Genomic DNA, 14,662 nt, shown 5'->3' on the forward strand with positions numbered 1-14,662 from the left:
ACGTGACCACGGCAAGAGTCTCGGGTCTTTGGTGCCTGACTTTGAGGAAATGTCACTTACACCAAACAATAAAATAAAATACAAGTTGTGCAATTTTGACAGTTCGCATTTATTTTTTATAATATATTAACACAATTCCAGCCTGTTCCTGGGAATTGATCCTGGCAATTACCCCCAAGAAAATCTTACTTGGAACTAAACCTGTTTTTAAAAGAGTACAACAGGGCGAAGCTAGCCACCACCCCTGCAACAAGAAACTGAGATATCCTAGGCTTCGTACAATATAACCGGACACCACAACTAAAGTATGCCCAAATCCATAGAGAGAAGAAACGCAGCCCACAAGTTTTTCGGAACTTCTGAATCAAAAATTCCTGCATGGAGTAATTCAGCAAGCTTAATTAAGCCCCGCTCTAATTCATACTCAAAACGTTGCAAGAACTGTTTTGCTCTCCAATGCTAATTCGAGGATTCAATTAAGTTGCAAATGGAGCTATATTTGACGAACTTGTAAATGGTGTTATATCAAAATAATCAAATATGATTTCGAGCAACAAATGCAAGGAAAGTGATCCAACCTAAAGGTAGTTTGTGAATGGGTCAAAGAGAGAGCAGCTTCCTCACTTGGGCTCATAATTTACCCACCTTATCAGAGAGTTCATCAATACTGTGATAGAAAGTTTCTAAATGGAATCCCTGCACACCTTAAATGGAATTGTTTGAATTTGAATTTAATATGTATATGCTTGCAGCTCAATTTGGATGGGAACTGCCTACATGTACGCTAATTTGCATTGATATAGGACTAATGAAGAGATTATGTCATGAAACCTGGAAATTTTTACCTTTGGTAACTTATCTTGCTGGGCTAAATGATCCACATGAAGTCTCACATTTGATGCTGCAAAAATCCAAACGCTAGGATCAACCTCCGAATATACATTTGCAACTATGTCAAACAATGTTTCTGCTCCATTTTCTATCGCTTTCAAGATGGAACTTTCTCTAGCTCTGCGGTTCCTGAAAGATAAGACTCCTCTGTCTGAATACATCTAATATTGTGCTATGATAATCCTTTTTTGAATTAGTTTTGGGCCAATAACACACAAAACCGGAAGGGGAGAGAGAGAGGGTGAGAGATTTCTGTTTCATACTTGAGATATCCGCAAAGCATGTGTTTTGGCCATAGGTTAACTCTCCCATGCATGGGAACCAAAGCATGTGGAGCAAGCTCCATAAATTTGTAAGTTGATTGAAAGTAATCCTGCATAACCACCGTATCATGGGGTAAACCATTAATCTTTATCTCCGCTTTATCATCCAATCATTAGTCGATTCTCATCCAATAGGCTAGGAAAACAATTGAAGTAATAATATACCATAAAGAGGACTTAATGAACTTACAGTCATATTTCCCCCGGAAGTAACATCCAGTACAGCACTACCTTGACTGAAACAAACCAAAGTTGCTTTTAGAAGAGCCGTCCCAGCAGGTAAACAAGTCAGACCTATAATAAAACCTAATTTTGAGAATAAAAACTGAAAACAGATGAGGAAAGATGGAAAGATGACAATCCCTCAGATTAGCAGTGATATTCTACTTCTTATTTAAGGGAGAAGGTAAGGGAAGGGGGAAGGTAGATGGAGGAGGGAGAGGCAAGAAGTCATTGCAAAGCTCTATACAAACTGTTCACAAGGATGTTTATTTCATTTTAAGCCTAGACAAAGCCAGGAACGCAAACAAGAAGGCATAAGAGGGAAAAACAATAAATTCTATAAATTTTTCTTCCCTTTTTTGAGCCTAAAGCATGGGCCTAATTCATAATCTAACACAAAATTTACAACACCGGAGGAAAAAAAAAAAACTAGTTAATCATCTAGTCGATATATTATTTATGCTCGTTTTCCTATTAACTTATCCTATCTGTAACTATTCTACTATTCTATTGTTTTTATTCTCCTCAGAATTTCCACATACACACGATCAACTAAGCCTGTGCAATGAAGCATAGTTTGATGCAAGTTGAAGCATTACTCCCGTAAATTCATACTCTTTTCGAAGAAATCTTTAGGCTACCTAAGTTTGTTTTCTTCTTCTACTTGTTTTTGTTTTTATTTTTCACAACATAATAGAATATAGTCTTTACTCAGATTTTGCAAATCAAATCATAGGTGAGGGAGCTCATAGAGTCATAGCAAAGCAGAATTGTCTTCCATCTTACCCCACACAATGATCACCGACAATCAATGAGTGAGTACTGGCATGAAGCAGTCCCATATGACCATCTGTATGTCCCTGAATTAAAAGAATTGTTTATTTTAAAAACTACATATAGAGAATCAGGTTGCATATCAGACTAATATTTATTAGTCATAAATATGAAACTGAAACCTTCATTATGATTTTTCTGAAGAAAGCAAAAGTCCTTGCTGCTAATGTTATAGCGAGAATATCACAGTTACTGAACAGATAGTTCGAATCATGGAAAAATAATAAGCCTACAAATATCTGAAAACAAGTGAGGTTTTACTAGTTCAAATCAAAGATTGAACTTTGTAGATAGAGGAAAAGGAATGTGGTATGGTTCCCTTTGCTATATTGCAATTGATGTCATAAATATAATTTTTTTAATAAGAAAGTCAAGTGAGAAATACCGGAGAAAAAAGGGCAATCAGTCGCTGACCTCCAATGCAAATCTCTTCAGCTCCAGAAATTGCAGTAAAACCAAGAGACCAGTCATCTGTCATCATATGACAAACAGATTAGGAAGTAGAAGCTTAGAAGCAGAATATGACCCAATATATTAATTAGCAACTCATATCCCTAGATCCCCAAACAGGATCCCTCTTCCATCTTACTAAAAGACTACCAGTCATTCTATTTTTCTTAAAATTTAACGACGTCCTTGATATACAATCCGAAAGTGTACAAGGGGACAGTAACACTAGGATATCAAGGGCTAGGAAGTAAAGTCATATCCTCTTCATCTAGAGTTAGTTTCCAATTAAACCTCATTTAAAAATCAGATGAAGCAGTGTAGTGCAATCACATAATTGTGCTAAGATCTTTATCCCTAGGTTTCACAGTCACTAGAAACGCAAAATGTTACAATCACAACCTTTTCCAATGCGTCGCATGGTATTTTCATGTGCTAATAAAGTAGCATCAGGGTTGCAACGTTGAATAACTGAAAGACCTGGGAAAGTAAAAAAGACCAAATGTCTACACATCAATTTAGTTTGACCAAACACAAAATAATATAAGAAGATGGCTTATTAGAAGTTTTGCTAGTTTTACGAAAACTTACCATCCACATGATCGTGATGATGATGAGTAACAAATACAACTAACTTTCTCGGCAAAGAAGCAACAATTTGTGCGAGCTGATCATAAATTATAAGGAAAAAACTAGTTATCAGGTTTCCAAGGAAAAAAGGGTCGAGCATGCAATAATAAAACTGAGCACACTATCTGCGGTATGAGTAACAGTATAAGTTGAAAAATAATTTATCCTGAAAGATTGAGAGTCCTTTATAAGAGCAAACTAACACGTCATACCTCTTCATGAAATTCAGACCGGCACCCAGGATCCACTATCAATGCATCTCCAGAAGCAATAAAACCATTCTTCTCAGAGTCATTAGAAGCATTTTGAGGTGCAAAAACAACCAGGTTTGTCGTATAAAAAGGTTTTCCTGTCTTGCTTCCCATCGGTACAAGTACAACACCAGGAGGGTACTCCTGAAATTGAGAATGAATATTTACTCTGCAAAAACGTGATAATACGGTGTATATAATGGCAATAAAGAATGAGCCTTATTGTGGTAGACGCAATTCACAGCAAACCTGGTAAGATAAGGTGGATGGGATTTTCAACTCTCTTGATTGCACAAACTCGTTTAGAAGACCAGCAACTATCAAAGGCCCCACACGATCATTGCCTGGTTTCACTTCAAGAAGCCAGTTTAAACAGCTTGGGACAGACAGCCATTTACACGACTCTGCATGTGTGAACGTTTATATAAGTCGCATATATCTCACTAAAATAACATATTTATTCCAATTTGAATTGCCTGATGAGTTTAATGTACGTGAAGAAAAACAAATAAATGCTAAAGTGACAATGAGCATACCTGGTAAATTTGGATGCGAAGCTACCAATTTCCCCCTAACAAAAACCGAATTCATAGGCGGCCCAGGTCCAAATTGAGCTTCCTCCACATGCTTCAACAAGCTCCAATCTCCAACATCAGCTGCCTTAAACCCTACTTGTTCCAGAACCTATTAAAGCAATACATATAAGTAATAATAAAACCACCCCAATCAAATTCTGCAATTCAACAATAAAATTCTCAACTACCCGATTGAGAGCCGAATCCACATCGAATTTTTTCAGCTCGATCTTCCCTGGCCATGATTCTGCGCCTCCCACTGCAATTGAGGGCTCCGATATGCCTTCTAGAAGGTTCAATTGCGTGGAGGGTAAGTCCCAGAGGTCGGAATCCACGTACGAGTCGTACTCTTCGTCGTTGAATTTCGGGGGTCGCGTCTGTTTCACGAGGAGATATTCGGCGTCGTTTAGAGGGTTCTCGAGAATCAAAGCGAGCTTATGATGCACCGCCATTATTGAGATTCGAACAAAATGAGATGGAAATGTTGAAGAAGGAAAAGAGGGAAGGGCAAGGGTTTTCAATTTGGAGGTAGTTGCACCAAACCCCGGTTTACTGGGTTTTAGACTGAGGGTTTTGGATCGACTGAGGTTGTTGAAGTAGCTGATGCTGGAAGAGATACTTTGATTTGACCGTTAATGGAGGTTTTGGACGTTTAGGTAGCCGTTGGTGTTGCAAGAATAAGAAGTCAAAAGGGGCGGAGCTTGTGTTAATTAGATAGGCCCACTTATGTGTTGGGCCAATAATTGGGCTTTATCCACCCCACTTTGTATTAACTTTTAGTAATAATAGGCCTCCTCATTTCAAATGGCCTCTTCTTCTTTTTTTGTCTAAATTTCAAATAGCCTCCTTGGGTTAGAATGAAAAAAGGAAAAAAATAAATCATCATGATAGACTATAGAGTAAGAACATTGTTTGGCTCCTTGTAGATAATGAGTCAATTCTTCATTATATGTCAAATATGTTGACTCATCAATAGCATTAAAAAAAACTTTTGTACAATGCGATTTACCTGTAAGAAATCGGTTATTGTTCGAAGAGTAATGCGTTGTTTTATTTTATAAAAGCAATCACATGGCATGGTGGTTGGGGATGAGGAGAATGGTGTATGAGTGTTGTTGCACCCAACCAACAAGATAACAAGAAACATTTGGGGCAATGTCATGATGGACGTTGAATGAAATGTCCAAGGGTGAGAGCACGATGTGATTGTATTGGAGACTGGAAATTATCTTCAATGGTGGGTTGGGTTGGGCTATTAAAGTAACATAAATGTGGATGCGTGTGTAGTGATCTTCTTATCGGCTTTCCTTAATTGTCAATTTGAAGATTAAGTTGAAGGAGGAACAGGGTTTCAATTCAAAGAGTAAGCGAACAGACCTACAGTTACTTTATATACTGCAGACAATGTCTTTTGCCACTAGAAAAACGGCTACTTTTGCACACGATGAAGGACACACGACAACAGGCACATATGAATGATCATGTCCAAAAGCTTCTTCCAAGTTCCACTAACCCTAAATTTGAGTCGTGACTGTATATTTACTAAAAGGGCAGACGTGGATGGCATTGGAGGGTTGTATATATATAGGCACCGTATATATTAATAATATTGCATTGGAGGGTTGTATATGCGCTGCCGGTAGGAAGTGTAGTGGACCTATGCATTATTGAAATTTGAAAGAAAGGTCAATCTCTTAAGTTAACCCTGTCCTAAGCACTAATGAAAGCACTGGGAATATTCTGCAATCTGCATATAAATACGCTCACTTACTTATCAGTTTTATGATCACAACTTTAATAATTAGTCTTCATCAATATTTATTCACAGGAGATTCAAAGCACCAAGACGTAAAATAAGGATATGCTTTTCTGTCTTCTTTTTGTTTTGAGAATTTTATATAAATGAAAGTGAGACCAAGCGCTTTACAATCTAATTGCAGATTTCTCGCGGTATTGGTTTTGGTGGGCTATCCAATATCCGCACTCACACTAGTTATATAATTGAAGACTGTGTGGCAAACATAAGCATTACACACGCTCAAACAGAATTATTATTTGGGATTTTTATATATAATCCTCCATTCCACTTAAGCAATTGATTGGTGTACATGGAATGAAACCAACTTGTGTTCACTTCAGATTATTAATTATAATTATGCGCGTTCATCATTAGGTTGAGGTTGGCCACCTTGGGTGATTAATGATTATGATCTTATCTCGGTAGTTTTATTTCTGAATATCCCTTCATAATATGTTCCTTGTTTATTGATGCCAAAAAAAAGCCGCCAAATTAAGGAGAATAGTTAATATATATATATATATATAAATAATTAAGCAGAATAAAAACTTTGCGAATCTCACTTGGCCCAAGTCAAAGGCAAAGTTGGTGGGTGCGGAAAGGTATATCTATTGCCCTGTCTGGATATAAACATTCCGAGAGCCCACCCACCCTAGCAAGCTAGAACAACACGTACCGTTACGTAAGCGCGGGTTTAAAGAATGGATTTGAAGTTCTTAAAACCCTAATAACATATATAAGATTAATATCCCTGTTCCTCAACAACCATGCAAAGACAGACTGATCATATCATCGTGTGTTTGTGGGGGAATATTATTGACCTTCCAAAAAATATACTAAATAACTGCATGCATGCTTATACCTAAAAATATAAATTACATATGGTGTATAGTATAGGGGCTAGGTTGGGTGGTGATGAATTTGGATACCCATTTCATTTGGCCTTTGTCTAGCTTTTGACCAGTTGTATGCCCAACGACACGTCGTACGTACGTGCATTATATTCTTCCTTCAAACTCTGTTCCGTTGCTGTGTTGCGTACAAAGTTTCGTGAGGCATCTATGTAAACCACTGCACGCCACAGTCCGGCCCTATATAACAATTGGGTCCAACCAGAGAGACTAAAACTAATAATTAGTCACACACGATGACATTAACATAAATGTCATCTTCTATCGGTGGCCATAAAGGCTATAGTAATTTTGGAATCTCCAAAGCTGGGGGAGAAAGAAGAATATCTAATCTGGATATGGAACTTGCGACCACGGGCATATCACGTGCCACCCAAAGATTGGCACATCCTTTACGTCCGTTTCATTTTCGTGTACTCCAAACATCGAAAGGAGCCAGCTTTCATACGTTGCCATATTGACTTTACAGACAGTACAGATGTAAACAAATTAATACGTATGTTTATAAAGGAAACGATAATGAAAATGCCAACTTTGTGTCCATTCACTCTTGGAACCTTATTCCTTGTTATACCTCCCCCGATGTATTTTACCAAACATCTTGTCTCATGTTGTATTTAAGTAAATTTAGGTTTTAGCAAAAAAAAAAATTTCACTTTTGAAAAGACAAAAAAACCTCTCAACTTTCAAATCAAAGACATGCAAATGTAAAGTATTCCTAGGAAATCCAAAATTAAATAAGGGTAATTTTGTCTATTTTTGCTTATTTTACAAAATTTCTCTTTCTTTTATGTTTTTCCAAAGTCATATTTAATAAGAATGTCACATGTAGCAAATTTCTCATGAGAAGAGCTACAACTAATTTAAAAGTGTATTAAAACCCAAAAGTAGTAGGTAACCTTTCTTCTTATCCAACTTTACTTTTGGTAGCACCACCATGAGGAAACAATGAAGTGACTGGAGATGGAAGTGGAAATCCTTTCGTAACATGGTTAAGAAAAAGTTCAAATGTAAAAATGTAAAAATTTTAACTTTGGATAATAACTCTATCCTCCTGAGAAAACTTTCATTTCTGCTTGTCACCATCATTCGTCACTTATTCCGCTAAAGGTCCACCTCGACTACCTGATTCTATCCTTACGCAGTGGATGCTTACGTGCTAAAAACGACAAAACCAAACAGTCCAAAAACGCCGTGGTGGTGGGCTTCTCACGCGTGGAGGGCACGTGTACTATATATTATTGTCCTACCGAAAACTATTTTACTGGTCACCAAAAATATTATTTTTTAAATTTTTTAAAGAAGTCCAAACAAAGTATAGGGTCGTTTTGCTTTGTACAGCGTGGCCAGTTTGCGACACGTGGACAACTACAAAATGTCCCCTCCCTTATCTATATTGCAAAAGCATTGAAACGTTCTCGTGCTTTTTGCCCGCTCCGTTCTCCTTTGCAGCACAATTAGAATTCAGCAACACACATCCAACAACATACAACAACCACAGAAGAACGAGCGCGCGTGTATGTCTGCATTCTGGCCAACAACACCAGATTGCTCAAATCTTGCACCATAGGCAACCTTAGGGTTTTTGGAAATCTGAATCTGCAATCACATTCCCAATTCATGACGTTTCGCTTTCTATAAATGGCGGCACCATTTCCTGGCGGTGGAGGAGGAGGCGTGGCGGTAATGGCTGGGCCTCTGACGCCGCTCGATCCCTCGCCTTCCAAGACTTGCTTGAAGAATTCGGCGCTCAAGTCTCCAATTCTCATCTTCTTGCTGTTTCACAAAGCTATTCGCTCCGAGCTCGATGGCCTCCACCGAGCCGCCATGGCCTTCGCCACTAGCCAAGCCCCTTCCGCCGACATCGAGCCCTTGTTAGAGCGCTACCACTTCCTTCGCGCTATTTATAAGCACCACTGCAATGCCGAGGACGAGGTGTGTTTCTGGTTTCACTCTGCTCTGCGGCATTGTAGCTGTAACATTCCAGTTGTTTCAAATTTCAGAGAATTTGATGATTAGTATTCGTTTATTACGCTATACGACGATTGTTTTGAATTTTTTATATCGTTTAACTATTCACTTACATTAAATGAGGGTGATGCTTTGCTTTCTCAATTTTGAGGCTGTAAATTATGCACAATTTATGGATTGGGCTTTGCAGGTCATATTTCCAGCTCTAGATATACGCGTGAAGAATGTAGCTCGAACTTATTCTCTTGAACACGAGGGAGAGAGTGTTCTTTTTGATCAATTGTTTGAGCTTCTAAATTCCAATATGCAAAATGAGGAGAGCTACCGGAGAGAGTTGGCTTCTTGCACTGGAGCCCTTCAAACATCAATTAGCCAGCATATGTCCAAGGAAGAGGAACAGGTATTTGTTTCACCTACTCATGCATTGCTAATTTTACATGATTATCAGCAGTTCTAACGAATGATGAGCTTTTCAGTGGATATTCGTTTATTTCCCCAATTGCTCTTCAAATCGATTCTTCAGTGGGAGTTCAGTGTTCTGGGTTAAGCTTGTTATTTTGAATTTGGCAGGTCTTCCCGTTGCTTATTGAGAAGTTTACATTTGAAGAGCAAGCTTCCTTGGTGTGGCAGTTTCTGTGCAGTATTCCTGTTAACATGATGGCAGAATTTCTTCCGTGGCTCTCTTCTTCCATATCATCTGATGAACATCAGGATATGCGCAAGTACTTGAGCAAGGTGATACCAGAAGAGAAGCTTCTGCAGCAGGTGAGGGTTGCTTTTCATGGCATATTGTTTTAGGATGGTTACTTGGAAAAAGAAAAATATACGTTACACTGACTTCAAGTTTTATGATACGAAGGTTGTATTTGCCTGGATGGAAGGGGCAAAAGTTTCTGAGTCCAAAAATAATTCCAACGGCCAATTTCAAGATTCTGCAAAGAAGGGGCAGTGTGCGTGTCAATCTTCCAAGACTTGTAAAAGGAAGCGCGTGGAGATAAAATCTGATAATTCCAGTACTATTGTTTCAAATCCTATAGATGAAATACTTCTTTGGCACAATGCTATAAAAAGAGAGTTAAATGACATAGTTGAGGCATCTAGGAGGATACAACTTTCTGGGGATTTTTCTGACTTGTCTGCATTCAACAAGAGGTTGCAATTCATTGCAGAAGTTTGTATTTTCCATAGGTGTGGTTTCTGTTTCCCTTGATTTTCTTCTTCTTCTTTCAGACATACTCCTAATGCATTGAGTTCCTTGCTTCAATTGATAATATTGTTATCCTTGTAAACAAGGACAATTAGTAGTGGACCATCAGTCAGTCTGTATAATGGCCTAATGCATGAACTGTGATTTGTCTCCTCAGGTGTCTATTTGAATCAAATAGTTTGTATTACTTAAATGTTCAATTCCATGAGTTATGCAAGGCTTTGAGAAGATAACTTCCCCGTAGTGTATGCTTTAGTATCTTATAATTTTATTTTCTTGGTCTGTGTCTTTATGGGTTGTATGCAATTGGATATTTTTTGGGTTCATATTTATGAAGGAGAACTAATTATCAGTACTATAGAAAGAGTTGTAGGAATCATATGCTTTCCATACTAGGTATCTTATGGTTACGTACATATTATGTTCTCCTCTTTGCCTGCAGCATTGCTGAGGACAAAGTTATATTCCCTGCTCTAGATGCAGAACTGACTTTTGCTCAGGAGCATGCAGAAGAAGAAATTCAATTTGACAAGCTTAGGCACCTCATGGAAAGCATCCAGAGGGCAGGAGCTAACTCATCTACTTCTGAATTTTATATGAAGTTGTGCTCTCATGCTGATCAGATAATAGATAGCATACTGAAGCATTTCCAGAATGAGGAACTTCAGGTGAGTGCTGTTGCCACTTCCAATATGACAAGGTGCTGTCCTGCCCATGCAAGGGAGAGAGTAACTTACCTATTTTGTATTTTCCACTTTTCTTGGCATCATATTCAAAGGTTCTTCCACTTGCTCGTCAGCATTTTAGCCCCAAAATACAGCGAAAACTTCTGTATCAAAGCTTATGTCTGATGCCCTTGAAGTTGATTGAGTGTGTCCTGCCATGGCTCGTAGGATCACTTAGTGAAGAGCAAGCAAGTTCCTTTCTTCAAAATATTCGTATAGCAGGTTCAGTATCAGTTGTCGACTTATTACTATTGTTATTTCTATTTCAACAAATGGTGTGGTCTGCATTCTATTTGCATACCCTTCTATATATGTTATAACTTACAGAGTTCAATTAATGCAGCTCCAGCATCAGATTCAGCACTGGTTACTCTTTTTTCTGGATGGGCATGCAAAGGTCGTTCTGCGAACATATGTTTGTCTTCACGCATTCAAACAGATGGAGCAGATGATAATCAAAGGCCAGTGAAGAGTGTAAGCTTGATATCAGAAGCTGCTGCTTGCCAGGCTATGGAAAGCGTAAATACCCTTCGAAGTTCTTGTGGAAACCAGACATGCTGTGTCCCAGGGTTAGGAGTAAATGACGGTAATTTAGGAGTGGGTTCTCTTACTGCAGCAAAATCTCTGCGCGCCTTATCTTTTAATCCTTCTGCCCCTTCGCTCAACTCCAGTCTTTTTAACTGGGAAACAGATGCCAGCTTTACTGACACCAATAGTGCACCACGACCCATTGATAACATATTTAAGTTCCATAAAGCTATACGTAAAGACTTGGAGTATTTGGATGTTGAATCTGGAAAGCTTAATGATTGTAATGAGACTTTTATTAGGCATTTTACTGGTAGATTTCGGTTGTTGTGGGGTCTATACAGAGCTCATAGTAATGCAGAGGATGATATTGTATTTCCAGCATTAGAATCAAAAGAGACTCTTCATAACGTCAGCCATGCTTACACTCTGGATCACAAGCAGGAAGAGAAACTGTTTGAGGATATTTCTTCTGTTCTTTCTGAGCTTTCACAACTTAGTGAATTCATATGCACTGGAAATTTTTCTGATGATTCAACTCGAAGCAGCTTTAACTCTTTCGAGCATAATGATACTCTGAGGAAGTACAATGAGCTAGCCACAAAGCTTCAGGGCATGTGCAAATCCATTAGAGTGACACTGGATCAACATGTTTTCCGCGAAGAACTTGAACTGTGGCCATTGTTTGATAAGCATTTTTCTGTGGAAGAACAAGATAAAATTGTGGGTAGAATAATTGGTACTACAGGTGCAGAGGTTCTTCAATCAATGTTGCCGTGGGTAACTGATGTTCTTACTCAGGAAGAGCAAAATAAATTAATGGACACATGGAAGCAGGCAACCAAAAATACGATGTTCAGTGAGTGGCTTAATGAATGGTGGGATGGAACTCCTGCTGCATCTTCACATACAGAAACACTGGAAAATTGCAGTTCTCTAGGTATGTATGATACTTTTTCTACTGCTGTAAAGTTATAAATTATCCATAATTTACTATTGTGGTTATTAAAGAAATTCCTGAGCTACAAATGCGTAGCCATTGCTCCGTGAAATCCAAAACATTCTATTGTGTAATAGATTTTACATTTTGTAAACCTTTCTCATGAACTTTAAATCTACAGTTTCAGGTGCCGATGCCTATGAAAGCTTGGGGCACAGTGATGACACATTTAAACCTGGATGGAAAGATATATTTAGGATGAATCAGAATGAGCTTGAATCAGAAATAAGAAAAGTTTCTCGGGATTCAACTCTTGATCCTAGAAGAAAAGCGTATCTTATTCAAAATCTAATGACCAGGTATGTTCATGTTTTATCAATTTCATGAACCTTATCGTCAGCCATTTTAGATCAGTTTCGCATTTCACTTGTTCTGATTAAGTAATGGGTTGTGATAGTCGCTGGATAGCTTCTCAGCAGAAGTCACCTCAAGCATCTGCAGTCGAAGGTTCAAATGGTGAAGATTTGCTTGGATGTTCACCGTCATTTTGTGATTCAGACAAACAAGTGTTTGGATGTGAGCATTACAAAAGAAATTGCAAGGTCCGTGCTGTGTGCTGTGGCAAGTTATTTACATGTAGGTTCTGCCATGATAACGTGAGCGACCATTCAATGGATCGGTAACTTAGTGCTATAAACTCTTGATTTCTTTTTCATTTACAGGACATATTGTGATTGGATATTGATTATTCATGTGTATATTAATTCATTTGCAGGAAAGCTACATCTGAGATGATGTGCATGCGCTGCTTGAAAATACAGCCCGTGGGACCAGTCTGCACAACACCTTCGTGTGGTGGCTTCTCGATGGCAAATTACTATTGTAGTATTTGCAAGTTTTTTGATGATGAAAGGTACATACTTCGTTAGAACTTTTCCTCCAAATGAAACTAGGTTCTATTAACTTGGATTCACCTTTGATTCAGCATTTTGAGATATAACCTGATGGAGTGCTAACTTTGCTGGTGGGGAAGTCTGGGTTTGAGTCAATCATAGATGGATACTATACACCTTTATCATTTAGCGTTCTCGATGCTACATCTTATTTATGAATCTAGACCTTTGATTAAAATTAGATTTCTCACACATCTTTTTGGTTATATCAGGACAGTTTATCATTGTCCTTCCTGCAATTTATGTCGTGTTGGGAAGGGACTTGGTATCGACTTCTTTCATTGCATGGCGTGCAATTGTTGCCTGGGGATGAAGTTACTGGATCACAAATGTAGGGAGAAGGGTCTAGAAATAAACTGCCCCATCTGCTGTGACTTTTTGTTCACATCAAGTGCAACTGTGAGAGCTCTTCCTTGTGGCCATTACATGCATTCAGCTTGCTTCCAGGTTTGATGTTTTGTTCTTTTTTCTTTCTTTCAACTTCTCTTTTCTTTTTGTTCCTGCTCACGTTTTGCTCCAAATTTATATGTAATTAAAGGAAAATTGGTTTGAGGAAAGATCAATATGTAATAGCGTTCTCTAATCCATTGTGCCAGGCATACACTTGCAGTCACTACGTCTGCCCAATCTGTAGCAAATCTTTGGGAGATATGGCGGTAATGATATTTCATTCAGTTATCATATTGAGAATCCGAATTCTAAGTCTAATAATAATTTATTCGACTTTGACTACTTTGTAGGTTTACTTTGGCATGCTTGATGCACTACTGGCTTCAGAGGAACTACCAGAAGAATACAGGGATCGGTGTCAGGTAAACTATCATAAAGCTTGTTCTCCCGAGATGGTTTGTCCCCTTATCTTCAATTTCATTAGCTGAAAAGTGGTTCATTTTGGTACGCTCCAGGACATACTGTGCAACGACTGTGATAAGAAGGGAACGGCACCCTTCCACTGGCTGTACCATAAGTGCGGGTCTTGTGGATCCTATAACACTAAGGTCATCAGAGTTGATTCCAACACCCACTGCTTAACATAAGCCAACCGACTGAGGGCCATATGGACTTGCGATGCTTTAGTTTCGTCTCGTGTAAATAGACTTCCGTGGAGCTGGAGGCATTACCACAGCCTTCACACGGCTTTGTAAATTACACGCACTACTATATAGCTAAGCTGCCTAATTCAATTTTCACAATGTTCTATCTACTCACATTTTTATGTGTCTTTTGTTAATTGCGGATCATCATGCATGATAGGGATGGTCGACAAAATTGAAGAAAACGATGAGAACATGTAGAAAGTTGTATTATAGATGATCCCTTCCCCTCGCTCCCATGAAATTTCTTTAAAGAGAAAACTGAAGAATGAGAAGGGTTGGTATACTTTCATCGGGGTCACGTTGTATCAACAATCTGGAGTGTATATAGCCATGTCGCCAGAGATTACAACCATGCGTTA

The 14,662-nt window shown here is 38.5% G+C and overlaps 2 protein-coding genes across 5 annotated transcripts; one reads left to right on the top strand and one right to left on the bottom strand.

Moving 5' to 3' along the window:
• Positions 1-85: 85 nt before the first annotated feature.
• On the bottom strand, positions 86-4,830 carry LOC103341511 (Metallo-hydrolase/oxidoreductase superfamily protein). 4 transcript variants are annotated; one of them, XR_016124041.1, is made up of 13 exons: positions 4,362-4,830; positions 4,135-4,282; positions 3,848-4,002; positions 3,560-3,742; positions 3,309-3,384; positions 3,120-3,197; positions 2,656-2,741; positions 2,223-2,296; positions 1,405-1,450; positions 1,155-1,264; positions 846-1,020; positions 579-696; positions 86-374 (listed from the first exon to the last, which is right to left on the bottom strand). XR_016124041.1 is itself a non-coding variant. In XM_008245044.2 (12 exons), the coding sequence occupies exons 1-12, from the start codon at positions 4,623-4,625 to the stop codon at positions 186-188; spliced, it is 1,584 nt and encodes a 527-aa protein (XP_008243266.2). In that variant the 5' UTR covers positions 4,626-4,830; the 3' UTR covers positions 86-185. The 4 variants fall into 4 exon arrangements, 2 of the variants coding, with proteins under 2 accessions (XP_008243266.2, XP_088901861.1); XR_016124042.1 differs by having other exon boundaries at positions 579-704; XM_008245044.2 differs by lacking the exon at positions 579-696.
• A 3,468-nt stretch (positions 4,831-8,298) lies between these two features.
• Positions 8,299-14,410, top strand: LOC103341510 (zinc finger protein BRUTUS-like). Its single transcript, XM_008245043.3, has 14 exons — positions 8,299-8,817; positions 9,044-9,253; positions 9,424-9,618; positions 9,713-10,041; positions 10,503-10,728; positions 10,839-11,007; positions 11,129-12,253; positions 12,435-12,612; positions 12,711-12,932; positions 13,029-13,166; positions 13,419-13,653; positions 13,803-13,862; positions 13,947-14,018; positions 14,112-14,410. Exons 1-14 carry the CDS (start codon positions 8,524-8,526, stop codon positions 14,241-14,243), a joined length of 3,585 nt encoding a protein of 1,194 aa, XP_008243265.2. The 5' UTR covers positions 8,299-8,523; the 3' UTR covers positions 14,244-14,410.
• Positions 14,411-14,662: the final 252 nt, after the last annotated feature.

Source organism: Prunus mume, linkage group LG2 (assembly GCF_029339155.1).
Source record: "Prunus mume cultivar Tortuosa linkage group LG2, ASM2933915v1, whole genome shotgun sequence".
NCBI lineage: Eukaryota > Viridiplantae > Streptophyta > Magnoliopsida > Rosales > Rosaceae > Prunus > Prunus mume.

Excerpts from the sequence above, each read along its gene's own strand:
- LOC103341511 (XM_008245044.2), bottom strand. The coding sequence starts at position 4,625 with ATGGCGGTGCATCATAAGCTCGCTTTGATTCTCGAGAACCCTCTAAAC. Across the intron at positions 3,743-3,847 it reads CATCCACCTTATCTTACCAG|GAGTACCCTCCTGGTGTTGT; the intron begins GTTTGCTGTGAA and ends TCTCAATTTCAG. Across the intron at positions 1,265-1,404 it reads CTTCCGGGGGAAATATGACT|GATTACTTTCAATCAACTTA; the intron begins GTAAGTTCATTA and ends GTGGTTATGCAG.
- LOC103341510 (XM_008245043.3), top strand. The coding sequence starts at position 8,524 with ATGGCGGCACCATTTCCTGGCGGTGGAGGAGGAGGCGTGGCGGTAATG. Across the intron at positions 13,167-13,418 it reads AAGTTTTTTGATGATGAAAG|GACAGTTTATCATTGTCCTT; the intron begins GTACATACTTCG and ends TGGTTATATCAG. Across the intron at positions 13,863-13,946 it reads AATCTTTGGGAGATATGGCG|GTTTACTTTGGCATGCTTGA; the intron begins GTAATGATATTT and ends ACTACTTTGTAG.